Source organism: Lacerta agilis, chromosome 9 (genome assembly GCF_009819535.1).
Source record: "Lacerta agilis isolate rLacAgi1 chromosome 9, rLacAgi1.pri, whole genome shotgun sequence".
Taxonomy (NCBI): domain Eukaryota; kingdom Metazoa; phylum Chordata; class Lepidosauria; order Squamata; family Lacertidae; genus Lacerta; species Lacerta agilis.
In genome coordinates this window covers 49,515,314-49,534,855 of record NC_046320.1, presented here as the reverse complement: position 1 = coordinate 49,534,855, position 19,542 = coordinate 49,515,314, and the positions used below count along the sequence as shown (strand labels likewise).

The following is a 19,542-nucleotide window of genomic DNA, read 5'->3' as shown; positions in this document are numbered from 1 at the left end:
CCTTGAGTTTCATGATGCAAGGAAGGTGAGATATAAATGTCCTAAATAAATAAAATCTCTATAATTTAATGAAATATTTCTTTAAGTGCTTAGACCTTCCAGCATTTTAGCTAGCCCCCATGACTAATGCAGAAGAACATGGTAGGAGAATATTCCTCATCTTTGCAATTAAATTCTGTATTTGTTGAGAGTCTCTGTTGATAACATTTAAGTACTGGGGGCAGCAGGCAGAGAGAGAAAAGCACAAGCAGTTATCTCACGTAGTATAAACAACACAGCAGACATAAGTTAATGCTAATGTGTCCACAGCTTGAGCCAAAAGCTTTTCAGGGTTATTACAACACACTGGGCATGCAGCCCATCCATCTAAATGTCTAAATTGCATTAAAGTTATGGATTGCCCTTTGTACTCATCTGCAGATGTGGGGGCCCATTGCTACTGTTCTTGTAGAGACTTGTGAATGCTTTGGGGTGGGTTGGTATGATGTCAGAGCCGATATTTCATGTACTGAATTTGGTAGTGATTTTCAGATAAGTGCTGAAACCAGCTTCTTTGCCCATCTGAAGTAAAAGAGAATCTTCCTTTAGAGCAGAACTTAGGAAGGCTGTTTTATCCATGCGGGGACAGAATATACAGGTGATATCTGGTTATGCGTGGAGGCTGCAGGATGCATTTGGCTGTGGAGGAAGCACATGTAAATAAGTAGCTGCTAATTAAAAAAGAAAGCACATCCATCTATAAAGTATTTAGTCACACACACAAAATGAAATTAACTTTTATCACAAGTGTTGTACCAAGGAACTCCTCCTTTAAAGGCACTTTATATTTTAAACCACTTTTGAAAGTTAATCATTTATTTGGGAGTTTTGTTGTTTTGGAAATATGAATTAATGTTTTTATTACTAGGCAATAAAGTTAACACCGTCATGCTGCAAATGCAAAGCAGGAAACGAAACAGCCATTTGTATTCCATTCAGCTAAAACATATAAATGGATCGTTAATTTTTACTTGCTCTAACTTCCATGCCCCTAATTCATGTGCATCATGCCATCTATGGATCGCAGTCTATTCAGTACCTGATAAACACCCCTGTTCCTAGGTGGACTGGATATGGGATTTATCAAGAACTTTGAAAGGATGCCGTACTGCTCAGTGACGGATGCAGAGCACATACTTTCTGTGTCGAATGTACAGTATTTGGTCCCTCCAGATATGAATGAGAGGCCAGGGGTAGCCATGTGACCCCAGCAGCAGTGGCAAGGGTGGGTGGAGCCACCACAGGATTCTGTTGTCTGAGGCAGCTGCTTCAGTCTGCATCATGGGCGGGCTGGCCCTGCTTCCAGATTAGGGTTGATGGTCAGGAGACAACAGAAATTATCCAACATCATCTGGGGGCACAAAATTGGCTGACTGGTGTAGACATTACAGAGCTAGAGGGGCTGACAGGCTGACTATGATATGCTGCCTGTAGACAAGCCACGTTTGACAAGTCTGGCTCCCCCCCCCCACCTTTTCTCCAATGAGCTCAGCTGGCATTAATCACACTTGCATTAATTGTGTTTGTGAAATGGTCTTAAGAATAAGCGCTGCAGTGCCACAGATGAACATGAGTATACAAGCTACATCTTCATGATTGTAGTTTGGGGTGGAGTTTTAGGACCACTATAGAGCTCATGCTGAAAGCGAAAAAGGCAAGAGGGCACAGTTTTTCTGTTTAAGGAATTTGTCATATTTTGCATTGCCACGCAAATGGTGATCAACAGACCAAAAAGCACTGCTAAGAAAGCAACATGCACAAACCTGTTAAAAGTGGTACAAAGCTAATAAGGCTTAGTAGTGTATAGAGCCAGTGTAGTACACACATTAATGAAGTGCATTATAAAGCAATTGAACTGGCATTTGCCTTTAAATTGAGCCAATGATTCCTAACAAAGGGAGAAGGTTATTTTCAGTGTTTTGAGTTTTGATTCAGGTACTGCCAGCCAAACGCTTAAAAAGGTGGCTCTTTCTGTTCTTTGTGCTCATGTAGAGGCACAGATCTTTGGAATGTTTATGACATAGCGTAGCCTAAAGGATAATAGTCTCCTTCATTTGCATGAATACTAAGGACACTGCAGTGCCTTGTCTAGGGGTGATGGGTAACTTAGATTCTTTCTGGGGGTTTTTGAACCAAGTCTGGTTTGGAATGAATGGCCCTTTCATGTTTAATTACTCCTGTCCCTGACTCTTCTCCCACATACACTTTTAAGCCAGTTGTAGTTACAATACAGTTCATGAGATTAATAAATAAAACTTGTGAGATGTAAAGGCAGCATTGAGATGTCATGTTATTGATTGTTCAACCATGGTTTATGGTCCTGGTTTGAAGAACCTTTGTTCTGTTAAGCCAAGGGAAGGGAAGAAAGGACCACATTGGCACAGAGCTTATTTCCAGTTCCCCAGATTATGGTTTGGATTCCCTACCCCTGATTTAGTAGATCAGAATAATAATAATAATAATAATAATAATAATAATAATAATTTTTTATTTCTACCCTGCCCTTCCCGATCCAAAAACCGGGCTCAAGGTGGCTAACAACAAATATAAGACAATAAATAAAACAACTTAAAAACAACTAAAAACAGTATTAAAACAAACATTAGTGGGATCATGACATCTGAATGCAGCCACTGTATATCCTAGTGCGGGGGTCAGCAACCTGCGGCTCCGGAGCCGCATGCGGCTCTTTTACACGGCTGCCGCGGCTCCGGGGCTCCGGGGCGGATACGCCCGCCCACTTCTCCAGCTGGCAGCGACCGCCCTCCAGCTGGCCGGCGGCCTGCCCTCCGGAGGCTGAGGGCGCTGCTCAGGGGCGTACCCAGGATCACCTGGCCTTGAACAGCGGGGCAGCGGGGCTCGGAGGCGGTGGGGACGCAGTAGAGGTGGCGTGCCTCAGCCGAGGGCTCTGGCGGGGAGCGCGCCTGAGGCGCGCATGCTCCTTCAGGAAGAGATGGAGCTGGGCAAGCGGGAGGGGGAACTTTGAAGACCCCGCCTCCGCCTCCGAAGCAGGCGCCCATGGGAGAGGCTGCCCCCCGAGCCTGCCTGGCGGGACCAACCCTGCCCAGCTCCGGGAGTCTTCCTAGCGTGGGAGGCGGCCTTGGGGCGGACAGGGGAGCTCCAGGGTCGGCGGGTATGTGGGACCCCACGGCATCCAGAGGCAGTTGGGAGGCGGGACGGGATGGGGGCAGGAAGGGGGTCTTCAGACACGTCCCCGCACGGGCACTGGAGGCCAGGACTCCTCGTCTGGGTTGTGGGACCGCGGGGGAGGGCTGGCCGCGGTTCCTCTCGGAAGGCTGCTGGCTGCTGAGTCGAGGCGATGACGAGGTAGGCAGCTGCAGGCTGGGCCAGGGCAGCGGGTGGCGGGCGAGGGGGGAAGCCCTCTTTTTAAAAATGGTTGAGGAAGCGGCGCCTGTTTCCCTGCTGCTGCCTCCTTCACTCCTGGTTCCGCTCGCAGCCTCAGACCGCGCTCTCGCGGGCGCGCATCTCTCTCCGCCCCAGAGCAAGGCCGGGACGTTTTGCAGTTTTTCCTCTGTCCTGAGTGTGTGTTAGGGGAGCCTTGACAAAGCACCTGTTGGCGTGGAAGAGAGGAGTCCTAACTTGGATCTGTGTTCATGTGCAAAATCTATCGCCATTTTCATTAAGGGGGCAGGGAACTCCCCTAAAAAGGTTTGAACACTACGAACTACTACAGCCACCTGTATGCAAGTCAGCACAAACATCACAGGCTTCTCTGGTGCAATTCTGTGCTTTATTTAGCAAGAGAGGAGGTTGGAAGAGGTGAACATAGCCTCTGGTCTGGAATATTAAGGGTAAAAGACACTAAGATTATTGTAAAAGCCAGCAGTCTTCAATAAGACATGGGACAAACATTTAACACAAGTGTGCAGTTGAGGACTCATTTTTTTTTTAAAAAAACAACAACAAATCAAATATTTGTATGCTGTTGCAACCCACCTTGGATCAGGCTGTGACCTGGTAGTGGTCCCCAGGGTGGATAAAAATGAATGATTTTTTTTAATGGATTTTTTAAATTTAAATCGGATTTTTTAAAATTTAAATCGGATTTTTAAAAATAAAATGCAGTGTTATATTTGTTTTAAATGTCGCAATGGTTTTGCGGCTCCCAGTTGTTTTTTTCCCTTCGGAAACGGGTCCAAGTGGCTCTTTTGGTCTTAAAGGTTGCAGACCCCTGTCCTAGTGCTTTAGATATATGCCAAAAGGCAGTACAGTACTGTAAGAATGGCCCAAGAGCCATGGTTGCCTGTCTTTGGACGTAGGATGAACTCTGTAGGCAAAGATAAAGCAGAACTAGCAGCTTTGCTTTTTTGTATGGTATTTGATTGTATTATGTGGTTTCTTATACCTCAACACAGGCCTGTGCTAAAACTAATCCCCAGTGTGAACTCAACCTGCCATGCCTTCTCTTATCTCCACACCTCCCAACTTTGGATATCCTTCTCACACTTATGTCATTATATATACATCATGTTGGCATCCAAGGAAAGTATAAATGAACCGTCTGAGAAGAGACATGAACCATTAGACTTCAGAGTGAAAGCTGGACTGGGTAGGAGGAGATTAAGCACTTGCATTTTCCTTGCTAGTAGATACAAAAGGTTTGATTTCTGCACCACTAAGCTAAGCAGCTTTGCTCCAAAGCCCCAGTTGTTTTAAAGATTTTAAAACATTTATGAGGGATAGTTGCAGATGCCATTTAGAGGCACTTTGAGGAGGGAACCCTTTAAAATATATATAAGGAATTTTGCTTTAAAGCTAGACTGAGCAAGCATGTAGCTATGGAGGGATAATGAGCTACACTTTAATTAGTCGACATTTTAAATCATGGCATGTTTTAAAAGCACAACATTGGGGTTTTTGTACATTAAAGTTGATTAAAGCAAGCACACTTGGGGCTCTCTTATAGTTCATGGCTTGTTTAATTATATTCAAACAGCAAGCAAGATATGACTGCTGTTGCTGCTGGCACCGCCCACTTTTCCCTGTGATGCAGCCAGGTGGAGTGTGCCAAATAAAAGTTTAGCTAAAGTAGCACAAGAACTGAGAGTAGTGTCTGGGCCAAGAAGAATCTGGGGACCACCAAACCACAGATTCGGAAGCATAAGCTGAAACGTAGTTTACTTTACAAAGTTGTGGAGTTAGAAATTCTACCATATGTAATTTGTTTCCTTGTTTGTAAACAATCTAGTAGTTTCTTTTATTTTATGTTCAGAAATGTTTTTTTAAAAAACTCCACCCAAAACAATGTTGAAAACCTCGTTAGGAAATGTCAGTTGCAAAAAGAGTCGAAGTCAATTTGGTACAGTAAAAGTCAATTAGGTACAGCTCCCCACCCCCCAGCTGAATGGTTCAAGGAAGCCCCGATGTCCCTCCAACATGCAAGCAGGAGAGGCATCGGGGCTTGCTCACTGTTTTAGGGATGAACAATTTATCTTGGCTACTTCTTCCTCCCTTAAGGTGGGGAGGAAGAAACAGCCGAGATACATTCCAGACATCGTGCTATATTGGCATATCATGGTATTTAGCTGCTGATATATCACAATATTGAAAACTAGATATCGCCCAACCCTAGGATCTGGGCATAATGGTAACAAGCAGTTGATCAAAAAGTGAAAGCTTTCCAAGGTTGCTTCATGGCCATGCTAGGAGGGTAGGAGGGAATGTGTGAACCCAAGGCTTTGTGCTCCTATTCCAAAAAATCATGGTTTATCATGACATCTAAATACAGCCAGTAATTGAATTTTGCAATTCCCCCTCTTAATTACATGAGTATATACCTTCCTATATCTTGGGCAGATTGACTAGTATGGTTATTAAATTGCTTTGAAACAGTATCATCAATATAAGGCAGCATTTCTGTGTGAAATAGGCATGTGTAAATAAAGTGGCTGTTCTAAGAGTTAAATTAAACCCAGTATTGCATGTAGTCAGATGAAGCCCTACACCTACAGATTGCACAGCACTTTTCTCTGTTTTTTATTAAACCTATTGTCTGTATTATTTTACTGCAACAATATTTAATTTAATAATGTATGCCATATTGCTGATCAATGCTTAAAACCAAAACCCAAAAACCCCATCTGCCATACATAGACAGGGCCAATCATGTAAGAGCTTATCACCTATCATTGCAATTGAGTGGTGATGACCCAGTGATTGCCCCCACGTATTGGTGTCAGGACTTTAAACATTACAGCAGCACTGTGGGGTCATCTTGTGGAAAAGTGACTTCCATGCTGCTATTATGCTGTCTAAAATTCACCATGGTGACAAAAAAAATCAACTTCTGCTACTGTAAGAGGCACAGAAGTGTTGTTCAAGCCTGCAGACCAACAAGCCTTCAATTAGCCTTTGCTTAGGAAAGCTATTTAAGAGAAAAACTGAATTGTCAGGGACATTCTACCAAATGCACATGATCGCTCTTTTGTCAAGGAACTGGCTACTTTAGAAAAAAAGCTGTAGACATTGTTCTAAAGGAAAAGAATTATAAGAAAAGAAAAGCTGGCTTCTCCCCCACACCATCACTTACCTACATAATGAAAACCATTGGAAGACAATGTGTTATTCTGAAAAATGATCATCCTATATCCCAGGGTCAGCTGTTGTAATATATCATATATAAAAAGGAATTGCACATGGAAAATAACCTCTGTATCACTGGTGGCCTAAGCCTTCAAATTGAATTTTCCCGAAGAGCTTTTTGTAATTGCATTTCGGAATGTTTTAATAGCTGTAGTGTTCTACTTGACTGGTCAATGAAAGGATAGCGTATCAGTGAGTCCTGCAGAAGAAAGCACTGGTAACCATGGTTAAGTTGTTAACATAAAACCCACACTTCCTGGTTGGCGAGAAATTCCAGGAGTAACGTCACCATTTTAATTTCCTTTGGATGAGCAACCACTGAAGACTTATGGCATCTTTGTAATGTTCACTTTACTTGCAAATTTACAAGCAAAGCATAAAAAGGTAAAGTTACCCCTGACCGTTAGGTCCAGTTGCGGACGACTCTGGGGTTGCGCACTCATCTCGCTCTATAGGCTGAGGGAGCCAGTGTTTGTCTGCAGATAGCTTCCGGATCATGTGGCCAGCATGACTAAGCTGCTTCTGGTGAACCAGAACAATGCACGGAAACGCCGTTTACCTTCCCACCGGAGCGGTACCTATTTATCTACTTGCACTTTGACGTGCTTTCGAACTGCTAGGTGGGCAGGAGCTGGGACCGAACAATGGGAGCTCACCCCGTAGCAGGGATTCGAACCGCCATCCTTCTGATGGGCAAGCCATAGGCTCTGTGGTTTAGACCACAGCGCCACCCAAGCAAAACACACATAGTAGTAAAATACTTCCAAGCAAGACAGCAGATCTACTACCCTGTGGCATGATCCCCAAAAGAGAATAAGAAAGAGCATGAATCCCAAGATCCGCAACAAGGGAAGCACTTGGGATCAGTGGTAGACCACATACTTTACATGTGTAAGATTCTAGGTTCAACTCCTGGCAGCTTCAGGTAGGAGTTTGAAAGAATTGTGTCTGAAACCTTGGAGAGCTCCTGCCAGTAAGTAGACCACCCTGATCTAGATTCCTCTGTTTTAACTCAGCATTGTATGAGGCAGGCTCCTCTGCTCCAGTTCTCCATGGCTCCATTAGCACATAACACTAAGACAGGTCAAGGTTTAGTGTGAATGTACAGACTTCTGAAGAGCGCATCACGACTGCTTTCTTCCTCTGCCTTCTGCTTCACTGTTGTGAGCTAAGCCATGGTTTGGTTTAGGATGTATAAACCATTAACAAACTTGGTTACAACACATACTTTCTCTGGAGCAAGACAAACCACAAACCTGTGTGAGACAGATAGGCCCGGGGTATAAATAATAAAATTATTATTATTATTACTACTAAGCCAATCCATGGCTAATCTCATAGCATTGCAGAAGCAGGATTGGAGGAGGAGGAAAGTGGCTGTAATCTCCTCTTCAGGAACCTGCACATTCATGCTGAATCTTGTTTTGGCTTAGCATTATGTGTAAACTAATTCTCTGTCTCCAGATTCAAAATTGTAGCACTTCTGGTGTTTACATACTCGGATCTTTCCTACACATATCTATTCAAAAGTAAGTCCGTTTGAGTTTTATTGAGTGCTTAGTTCCAAGTGATTGTAGGCACATTTCCCCACATACTTACCACTCCACCCTTGAGTTGCCCATTTAACCATTAAAAGAACATTAGTACCCTTTTGACAATTTCTAGACTCTAACCGCGGTGGCACCTTCAGGCAGAACCATAGCATTAGACCTATCCAGAGGGGCAGGACTCATAAGAATATGAAATGGCAAAATTACATAGTGGAACATAATTCTAGCCCTCCAAGCTAGAAGTAATTTTATGAACAGTCAGTCAGTTTGACATTACTGCAATTACAAAGGTTTTGCAAATGTTGCCTTCCATCTTCAGGAATCCTCAGAGAACATACACATAATCAAGAAATAGAAGGTTTTTTAGTTAAAATTGTTCAAAATTGTAAGATGGATAGAAAGCAAAATGAAACCTCTTGAGGCTTAAGTTTCCCGAAGAAGTACCAGCTGTACAAAACAAAGTCTACTATCCTGTTTATGCACCTGAATAATGCAGGAAGGATGGAAGTTCATACTCTCCATGACAATGGGGAAGTTTTAAAAAATACTGGGTGTAGTTTATGTAGCATGGACAAACAAGCTAATTTTGCTATTCTGAAATAAAGGCAATTTTTGCACCCCAGTGCTAAACATACATATGGTACTTGAAAGTAAGACTCAGGCCAGTTTATGTTACGTAACAGTTTCGCTTGTACTCATTCATTTCTGTCTCATTTACTGTGGATTTTTTAAAAAAAGTATGAAAAAGTATTTTACCATTTTCTCCCAAAGTACACTTTCTCCCCTTAAAATATGCATTTTTGTACACAGTTGTTAAAGTAAAATACTTTTTCATGTGCTGTTTTTGAACCAAGACTGCATCAAAAAATCCAGAGAAGTCTGTGATCTGGTTAACAGCTGTATTCCAATCTATATATAAGCCCAGGATTAGCAAATTAGATCAGCTTGCTTTAAAATGCAGACCAAATGAATTTATCCATACTTACTGCTGGTGCTGGGACGCGGGTGGTGCTGTGGGTTACACCACAGAGCCTATGGCTTGCCGATCAGAAGGTTGGCGGTTCGAATCCCCGTGACGGGATGAGTTCCCATTGTTCGGTCCCTGCTCCTGCCCACCTAGCAGTTTGAAAGCACGTCAAAGTGCAAGTAGATAAATAAGTACCGCTCCAGACGGGAAGGTAAACGGCATTTCCATGCGCTGCTCTGGTTCGCCAGAAATGGCTTAGTCATGCTGGCCACATGACCAGGGAGCTGTACGCCGGCTCCCTCGGCCATTAAAGCAAGATGAACGCCGCAACCCCAGAGTCGTCTGTGAACGGACCTAGTGGTCAGGGGTCCCTTTACCTTTACTGCTAGGTGCTACAGGTCATCCCTCTGTGTCTTTGGGTAGTGTTGCATAGTTGTTTGTTTATTACATTTACACCCCACCTTTATGGTTAGGCTAATAGTGATTGGCCCAAGGTCATCCAGTGAGCTTCATGACTGAGTGGGGATTTGAACCCTGCTCTCCCAGGTCCTAGTTGAACCATTATGCCATACTGGCTATTCAGTGGAAGGTATGTGTTTGAAAGTATGTAACCCTCAAAAAGCAAAGTCCCTTTTCAGGTGGTAGAAAATATTTTTCCTTTAATTTAATTTATCTATCAAAATTTATATATTGCTTCATTGTAATAAAACATCCTATTTCTGATTGGCTAAATTTGGCATTCTTCAAGGCACATACAATGCAAAGAAATAATGTTGGCCCATAAAAAAGCCAGAATCTGCTGATAGGCAGGTGTACCATTAATGGATGTGTAACACACTGCCATTCAGCACCCTGTCAGCTTGTTTGACAGCTAGAGTTTTTAAAAAAAGGAAAGATAACTGTGTTATCTACCTGTTCTCAAAATAAACTGAAAGATGGGAGGTTTAATTGGCAGGGGGCAGAGCTAGACATTTCGGGATGTCAAATGTTCATCTTAATAGCAATGTTTCTGCAAATAAGCCCATGCTCTACTTAGCTTCATATGTGACTGTCTTTCTTTTGTATGTACAGTATTCAGGTATGAACAGTTTTATAACTGGAGCCATTGCTACAGCAAATGCAACTAGAGGGGAAAGGAAGCTGAAATGTTTTTTCCACAGCATTATGCACTCTTTAAATGTTAAATGGATTAATTATAATAATAATGCAGATTTTAAGCAGGAGGATTTCATAGATTTAGTAAAAACTGAGACGATTATATGGACAGGTAGCTTTGGAGAATTCCTATGCTCAAGGGATGAACCCCCCTTCATTAAGGAATCATAAATATTATTTGATCCTTTCTCTAGAGGACTAAGTAGCTTACTAGCCTATTAAAGTTTGGGATTAGCTTTTTGCAGACAACTTGGCAGCACATATTACAAATATACACTGGCACTTTAGTCATCAGTGGAATTACTGATTAAATTATGGCAAATGAATATCAGGGTGGCTTACCACAACTTAGAAAAAAAACTAAAATACATCATTAAATTTATCCATACAATAGTACAAACAAGCAGTGCTTTTTTCTGGGGGGTACACAGGGATACACATGCTCCTAAACATTTTGTGAATATAAGTTTGGCCTCATTGAGGGGCAGTATTTCAATATGAGTAGGAAAATGAGAGAATCCCTAAACATTTTTTTTTAAGGAAAAAGCACTGCAAACAAGATAGTTTCAGCAGATAAAATGTTTTAAAAACAAGAGATTCATTCACTAAAATATCCTGTTTATATTTTTTTGTGATCTGGAAGACTGCTAGTTCTCGTACATCCTTGCTGTTTCACCTGCTCTCAGCCGCGCACATTCTCCCATTCTTTCTATACTTTGCTTCAGTCATGGTCTAGTATGCAGAGTTTGCTAACCTTTTTGGACCAGGGGACACATTTTGAATTTTGAGGGAGTCACAAAATCACTGCCACACAGAGCTGCATTGGTCCAACCCAGATTTTCCTCACTGAGCATGAGGAAGGGCTATGGTCAAGCTCATGCATTGCGTGGAAACGATCCCAAGTTCATTCCCTAGCCTCTGCAGGTAGGGCTCTAAAATATTTTGGTATGAAATCTTTGAGGACTGCTGCTAGTTACTGCAAACCAGGGGTAGCAAACTCATGGCCTTCCAGATGTTGTTGAACTACAATGCCCATTGTTTTGTATTAAGCAATAACACAGTCAGATGTTTAATATAGTGTATTGTGTGTATTACAGACCTTATTTGAATGTACAAGTTACAGCGTGAACAGCAATCATTTGCTGATTCAGGGAGCAGGATTTGGATCCTCTGCTGGATTGGTTTCCACTGGAGGGAAGACATGCCATTGGTTCCCGCCAAAATGTATCTTCTCCCTACTAGAGGCCTGTTAATATATAAACCCCAGTTTTCTCCATTCCTTTCAGTTCTTCCCTGTTCCTGAAATAAAGAGATGTTGTACCTGATTCTTGCCTCCAGTTATTAACGACACTACAACCCATCATCCTTAATCTTTGGTCATGTGGGTTGGGGTTCCTGGGAGTTGCAGGATCATAGGTTGGACACATTGAATAGTCAGGCTTGATATAAAATAGCTTCCTATGTCAATTGCAATGTAATGCTGTACCTACATGCTACATATCATAGAAAGAAGAGAAGATTCACTGTTTTCCTATTGGGAACATTACTTCTGCCCTGGACAAGAATAGTCCATTAGCAGGTCTAGCTGCTGATTGCAAGCAAAATTAAATTTTATGTTTTTTTTTTTTGGCAAGGTTGTATTTGTAAGACCATTTTAAAAAAGCTTTCAGGTTTTGAAAGCAGTTGTCAGCGTGAAGCATTTAGGCGGTCACTGTTTTTAATGTTGGGCAGATTGTGCAATTTACATCTAGAACTGTATTGTGTTTGTGAGTCAAACTTTCACTGTGTTCCAGGAAAACTGCACAAAGGCCGTATTTGTTCTGCCTCTTATGTGACTCCTCTGATTCAGTTCCAGGCAAGTTCACTGAAGCTATTTGACACAGAAAAAAGGAACTTAGTTTTAGAACAGCTTTTAATGGGGAATAGCCAGACCAGCTGGCTTGCAAAATGTCTAGTAAAAGCTTAGATAAAGGAAAGATTTTTCTATGAACACATTAGCCTCATTACTACTTTAAAACTTTTTTAAAAGTACAAGACGTGTACAGTACTGATAAACGTAATACAACACAATATTATAATGTAATATAATGGTTTTGAAACTTACTAATACAGTGCAATGGAACTCTTAATATTATTTACATTTCAGGCTTTAATTCTATACACATTTGCTTAGGAACAAGTCTTAGGGCTCATCCAGACTTGGCCTTGGCCTGCTGCTTTCTCCCGGGGAAACCTGATCTTTACTGCTGATTCGGAGCAAATGTCGTTTGGCTTTTCCCTGGATTGACGGTTGCTCCGATTTATTGTTAATGAACGGGTTTTCCCAGCGAAAATGGTGGGGCAATGGCAAAACCACTTGGAATCTGCTCGGACCCCTGCTTTCTAGGCATGGGACAAGCTCAAGTCTGGATGAGTCCTTGCTGAGTAAAGTGGGATTTACTTGAGGAAGGACTGCAGCTCAGTGGGTTAAGCCTCTGCCTTGCTCAACTGGGTTCAGTCAGGTATGGCTGGGAATGTCCCCTGCCTGAAGCCCTGGAGAGCTGTTGCCAGTCATTGGTATACATACTACAGTAAATGGGCCCTTAGTATAAGGCAGCTTGCTGTGTTCCTAAAGCTGAGTATACATGCATAGGATTGTGTTGCATGACTGTTACTTTACAGGTTTTGTGACCTTTGGGTTATTGTCTTTCCTTGTTTATTGCGTATTCAAGAAACCAAGCTGCATAATTACTAAGAAATGTCCCATCAATTGGTGACATATACTGAGTTGGTTCAGTGTATGTGTTTCCCATATACAGTACAGTATTAATAATCACATTTCCATAACGGACCCTTTGGACAGCTCTTAACTCATTAGGTCTTGCTCATAGCAAGTCCAAATGCAGCAAGGCCTTTTCAGCCTCACTGATGCCGTGAACTTAGGTTACATTTAACCTCACTGGCCGCTTCCACTTGATGAGCTCTGGTAGCTTGGGGAAAATAGAGACATCTTATCATTCTCCTGAATTCGCTTGCAGTGGTTGCACTTCTGATTTAGAGCACTGATCATCCAGTGTAATTATGTAGCGCAACTCCCAGAGAAATACATAAAGCAGCGTTGGAGGTGCTTAATGCTTGCTAGATCATGCAGTTTGTCTTTTTATCCCATGGTGTGTGCACTTTAGTTGAAAAGTGAAATAAGACAAGAAAAGCATTGATGGGGTTTGGATCTATCTTAGCCTTAAAATGGAAGACACTGCAAAACAATTTCCTTATAATAATGCATTTTACTATGTATTTATGTATACTTTATGCACATTAGTACCGGTATTTGCATTTATGTTAGGTAGGTTTTGCTTATAAATAAGCAAATTTCTTCTCCATCCAGAGCTGCAATTACTAGTGGGGAGGGCGGCTTGTTACCTATCTACATGGGAAATGTAGCTTGCCTGTGGCTATTTTCCACTCCCCCATAATTTAGCCCATGTTTAAGCTCCAGGATCACAAGAAAAATGCCTTCACCAGTGCTGCTTGTTCCTGGGGACACCCACTGCTGGTAAAGAAACTCTGCATGCCATGCAGAGGGGTTAAATGAGCCCCTCTTGGCACTGCAAACCAGGAGTGGAATGCTGCCTAAAGAAAGCAGCGACCATGGGAAGATAGCAGGGAAGTGAGAATATTTATTAGAAGATATAGTACATTTCAGTGTTTTGCCTTTTTCAGGGACAGAAAGATCTTGTTCTACAGATCTGTATTTTATTCAGAACATGTGGTTGAAAAAAAGCAAGCAAGCAAGCAAAATGAATCGGACACACCATGTCTAATAATTCTCTCTCTCTTGAGCTGCATTTTGAGGCTTGGCCTCCCCTCTCCCTTTTGGCTTCTTATCCTATTGATGCTACCCTCCTTTCTTTTGCCTGGATTCCAGCTTCAAGGTGCCCTTGGGTGGTGGATCTTCCACCCCTAAAGTAACAACCTGTTCGGTCCAGCAGCCTCTGGTTTTTAAAAAGGTGTTATATACCTTCTGTTAGGCTCCAGGGCAGGGACAGCTTCCTTTTGCTGGGGTGAGGCCTGCATTCTCCCAAGACCAACCCTCAAAGTGGCCATGGGCAAAGCCAAAATTCCTACCCTTTTGCCCCATTAAAATCTTCTTCTTCTTTGGCGATCATTCGTACCCGAGTAAGATTGTCTTCCTAAGCACGGTCTTAACTGTGAGTCCGTAACACACTGAACTCACCATTTTTGTAGTCTTAAGTTCAGTTTCTACATCAGTGTGCAAATTTAAGATTCCTCACACCATTATCTGCAGCATTTTAGTGCATATTTCTCCTAATAGAAATATTTTTTTACAAAGCAATTTCCCCCTAATATATGTGTTTTTGTATGCTTGTCCACTACATATCCATTTTTATGAACAGTTTCCCTGAAAGTACACACTTTGGTACACTTATTTGTTGGAGAACTGCATTATATTATTATTTCATTTCAAATTGGAAGAAATGTGAATTCTGAAGTACAGTTAATTTTTTGTTTGTGCATTGCTTCCAGAAGCACAAATTAGGTAGGTTCACATTGCAATGTAAACCGAACAGTATTTCTCCTCCACCCCTATTTCCACCAGTTTCCCTCTTACTCCCTATTAATTTTCACTCAATTCCTTCATTTCAAATCCCTTATTAATCTCCCCTTTCCTTATTCCCCTTTTAATTTTCACCCCTTCCATATTCTTTACTAATTGCTTTCCATTTCCCCTCTTATTCCCATAATTTGATGAACCTTCCCCCTCACTCCCCAGTAATGATTGTTCATTTAGAAAGCATTGAACCCAAGCACCTTATCCCTCCACCTTGAGTTCATCAATTCGTTAAGAATGCACCAATCAATGAAAAAAACCAACCGCTTCCCCCCTTTTCAGTAATTAAGCTAACCCTTATTTATTTATTTATTATCCATTTATTATTATCCAGTTTCTGAGGGAAGCATCTTTGCCCCCACAGGCAACTCTCACCGCTTTCTCAAATTGAATTGGTCTTTAAGCAGCTGACTATCTGATCACCACTGCTGGCTGCAATTCTTTTGACAGCCCTTCCGACTGATCATGCAAGCAGCCAAATACTCAATAGCTCCAGAGGTGGCGCTCGGAGAAATTGCAGGCAACAAGCAGGAATGGAAGGATGTGGATGTAAGCAACAGCAGAAGCTGCTGTTCAAACCAGCAGATTTGAGGGGTTGGGAATTGGACTCATGAACACTGCAGAGTAGCTACTAAGTGCTCAGGCAACACCAGGTAATACAGAAGGTGAAAAACAACAGGATTACACACACACACACACACACACCACACACACCCTCCCAAAGGTAATGCCATTGACAAATGTGGTATAACAGGGAAATATGGGGCTGGGAGGGCACCACTTTGGCTACCTCTGTGCTATGTCCAGGCAAATTTTAGATGCATTTATTCATTGTATGGCTCAGTTGATTAGAGTGGTGCTGATAATGCCAAGGTTGCAAGTTCGATCCGTGCATGGGGCAGCTGCATATTCCTGCAGTACAAGGGGTTGGACTAGACCAGCCTTTCTCAACCTTGGGTCTCCAGATGTTGGTGGACTACAACTCCCATCAGCCCTGACCACTGGTCCTGTGAGCTAGGGTGATGGGAGTTGCGGTCCAGCAACATCTGGGGACCCAAGGTTGAGAAAGGCTGGACTAGGCGATCCTCAGGGTTCCTTCCAACTCTACATTTCTATGATTCTATTATTCAGCTTGCCATAGCTTTAAAAAAGACTTAGTGAAGCTTGTTCTAGCAAGCTGTAATAAAAGTAACCGATGTTAGTAAAACTAACTAACGTTAGTCGTAACAGGTGTTAGTAAAACTTAGTGCCCATTAGGAGCAGAACATTTGGTTCTCAGTTGAGTGAATGGTGTACTTTGTTAGAAGAAACAGTTCTTTAACAAAGGGAGGAGATATAAATGGACACATTTACTCTGTTATTTAGTTTGTAGTGGATGTAAAATGGGGTTCAGACCCAGAAGCTTCTACCCTGAGCATCGCCAGCTCCTCTTGGGCTAGGACTTCTCCAATGTTGTAGTTGGTAGAGATGCTTCAGACACATGAAGTGTTATGTTGAGCAACAGGCATATGTACATGGTTTTGGAGGGGGGAATTGTAAAAAGTAAGATCAGAGGGAAATGAAATGCAGGAAAGTATGGACAGTGATTGTTACATACTTAACAGTTGTAATCACAGAACAGTTTTTGATGACACCTATACCCTGGCGTTGGTAAGATACTTAAGCAATACTTATGAATTTCTAAAGAGCCCCTTTTGAATATACACAAACTAATTTGGCTTGAAGACATTGGTCTATGTTTACCCTGTTAGCATGCAACTGCTATTTAGTTAAGCTATTGGTTCTTGTACAATTTAGTTGTTGTACAATATTGTGGCCATATTTATGCACCTTCCTGCCAGCCCATTCCCTTGTGGATGGAAGACTGGGAAGTGATATGTCTGAAATCTTATTGGCCCAGTGCTTACAATTCAGAGCTGGCCAACAGTGTCTAGGTTACTTTTTCCATGATACTAACATGGGGGAAACGAGTCTTTCACTGAACTTTTGGCTTGAAGTCCTGGGAGAAGCAAAATTGCTGAAATTCTTAAAAACCTCACTAAGTTTGAAAGCCCCACTTTCCCAAAAAAGTTTTAATGTAATCAAGGAACTCAGGAATGAATGAATAAGTGTGATTTTTAAGAGTAGGTTTCATGAAGTTTATAAAGGGTGTGATTAATGAGTGTTTTGAAATGGGGATGTCTCATAGATACAATGTAGTACACCTGCAAAAATAAATGTTGTTGTAATGTACTCCCAAAACTTCAATGAGCAATTGCACACCTGGTTTTGAGCACCTGCTTCATAATTTCTCAAGTGATAAGCTGGTGCTTCACTGGTACCTGTAGGCTCTCAGTTTCTTCCTTTTTTTTTTTAAGGAAGGCTTTAGCCACCTAGAAAGAAAGTTATACAGAAAATATGAAAACAAATAAACAAAAATATTAAAATACAAGGAACCTTAATCAAACGGACGGTGCATTTTGTCATTAGTTGGTTAGCATAAGCCAAATACCAAGAAAGCATTGTGTAGCTCTTTTGAAGAGGAAGCACCAAGCATTACATTTTAATTCCCACTAAGTGCATTGCATAGCTAATGCACAAAGAGCATGATCAAGTTTAAAGTGGGACGAGGCATTAGGAAAATTTGTGAACTGTAGTTGGCAGCAACAGCTTGTTTGGAAAGGCCTAATCAAATACAGAGCATCCAACAGACTGAAGTTTTATTTTTCAGAAAGAATAATGTGAACTTGGCTCCTTCAAAGGCTGAATGGGAATGTCTTCCAGAGCATAGAAGTAACTGCTTTTGTGCAGTAGCTGTGAAATTTTGGCAATGTTGATTATCTTGCCTATAAAAAGAGCTCTTGAATGCTGGCAGCTTTATAGTTCAGTCTATAAAGTTTCCTTGCCATGCTGAGAAAAACCTTTTCTCATTACCTTTTACTTTGCCTTTGCAAGATATTTAAATTTCTTGTGTCACTTTGCAGGCTTATCATGTAGCAAAGAGAGAAGGTGATGGTCACAGGAATTTATGTCTCAAAACCCTGTCCAAGTATTTCTGTTACACAGTCTTTAATTATATATGCTGCAATTTCATACAAAAAAATCAAAGCTGTTTACATCACTTAAAGACTCCCCCACACTAAGAAAACTCTTAAAACGTATCTTCAGCTGACCATTACAGAAATAGTCTTAATTGTTGGCATAAGCACGATGGCAAAGAAAGGTTTTTAGCAAATGTTTAAAGGGTTGAACATTCATGCTGTTCTTGTGAATACTGGCACTACCTTTGTAATGCTTAGAAAAGTTGGAGAGACATTCACAAAGACGGTTTCTCATAGTTTTAGAATGCATGCCAGCAGAATATGCTGAAATCTTTGCATATGGTTGTGCAAATACAGCTTGCTGTGCGCATGTGTAAGAACAAAGATGCAGCATTTCTGGGGATAATGGTGTCAGTGTGCATGCAGAGCATGCCCCCAGGAAGCCTAGGGTAGCAGCCAAGGTCACCGCACTGTGGCAAGGCCCATAGCTAACACCTGCCTTGAACCCTACCTGAGTATCCTTTTCTAGCTCAGTGCTCCAAGCAGTTGTGAGTGGCTGGGTCATGTAAGGGGAACATTGCAGGAAGGTAAAAGGTGGCTGGATCCCACTATCTAGGGTGCTGCTGCTGCCCACCTCCAAAGAAGTTTGGAATGACCAACAGGTGGACAAGAGGGCCAACCAGAGGGCACTTTGCCCAGGGCCACCTCAAACCCCACATCCAATGTTGTTGTGATAAGAGTCCTTTGACTAGACCCAAATTCATATTTGAATCAGTCAGAGGATACTCAGTCCACTTAGGTCTTGCTTGGTGTGGAAGAAAACCTCCCCTGTTTCAATGTTCCTATTCCATTCTGGAACTTTGTGCCCCACGCCCATCCTCCTAAGAAAGGTCAGCCCCAGAATTTGAAAAGCACTGTACTAAAAAAAGGCCAGCATTTCAATGTGGCTTTCACAGGGAATCTGATGAAAGACTTATTCCAGGAAAATGTTTAGGACTGCTGCTTCAAGCATCGCGAAGTGGGGGAAAAAATAATTCAAGTTGTATAAAAAAAAATTATTGCAGTTCAGCAAATCAACATACGATGAAACTAAAGTTAATGAGGTCTATTGTAAAGATCTAATGTGTGATTTTCTTTTCCTAGGTAAGTAACTGAATGGGAAGATGAACAGACATTTCAAATGACACCATGTTACAAAAGGTACCCTGGTACTGTATTTTATTGTCTGAAACAAAGGAGTCGTGAAGAAGTCGGCCCTGGATATATAATACTGATCTATAGAAATAGTTTGTCCAGGGCTCAAGAAATATTCAGTTGACTGGAGCAGTGGTATGATGAAACTGATGAGTTGATCCATTCTTAGTACGTTCCCATTTTTTGAATGAGTCCCTGTGATTTATCTTCTTTACTTGCATGGAAATCAGACTTCAATGCTGGTCATAAAAGTGGCAGATTTACATTATGTCTGACTCCTTAAGAGATTACATCACTGAGTAACCTTGGAAGAACCAAATGGCTTATTAGCTGTTCTCTAGACAAATAGTTATGTGCCAGCCAGAGTATTACTTCAGAATGTAAGTGCTTGCTACGTGATGG

General features: G+C 41.8%; 1 protein-coding gene across 2 annotated transcripts in view; it reads left to right on the top strand.

The window, feature by feature from the left end:
• Nucleotides 1–19,542, top strand: part of ANK2 (ankyrin 2) — a 308,768-nt gene that overhangs the window by 25,793 nt on the left and 263,433 nt on the right. The window contains exon 2 of one of the 2 annotated variants that reach the window (XM_033160064.1): nucleotides 19,090–19,146. The exons of the other annotated variant lie outside the window; for it this stretch is intronic. Coding sequence (XP_033015955.1) covers nucleotides 19,135–19,146 — 12 coding nt within the window. The 5' untranslated portion in view covers nucleotides 19,090–19,134. The remainder of the gene's footprint in view (nucleotides 1–19,089; nucleotides 19,147–19,542) is intronic. 2 annotated transcript variants of the gene reach the window in all.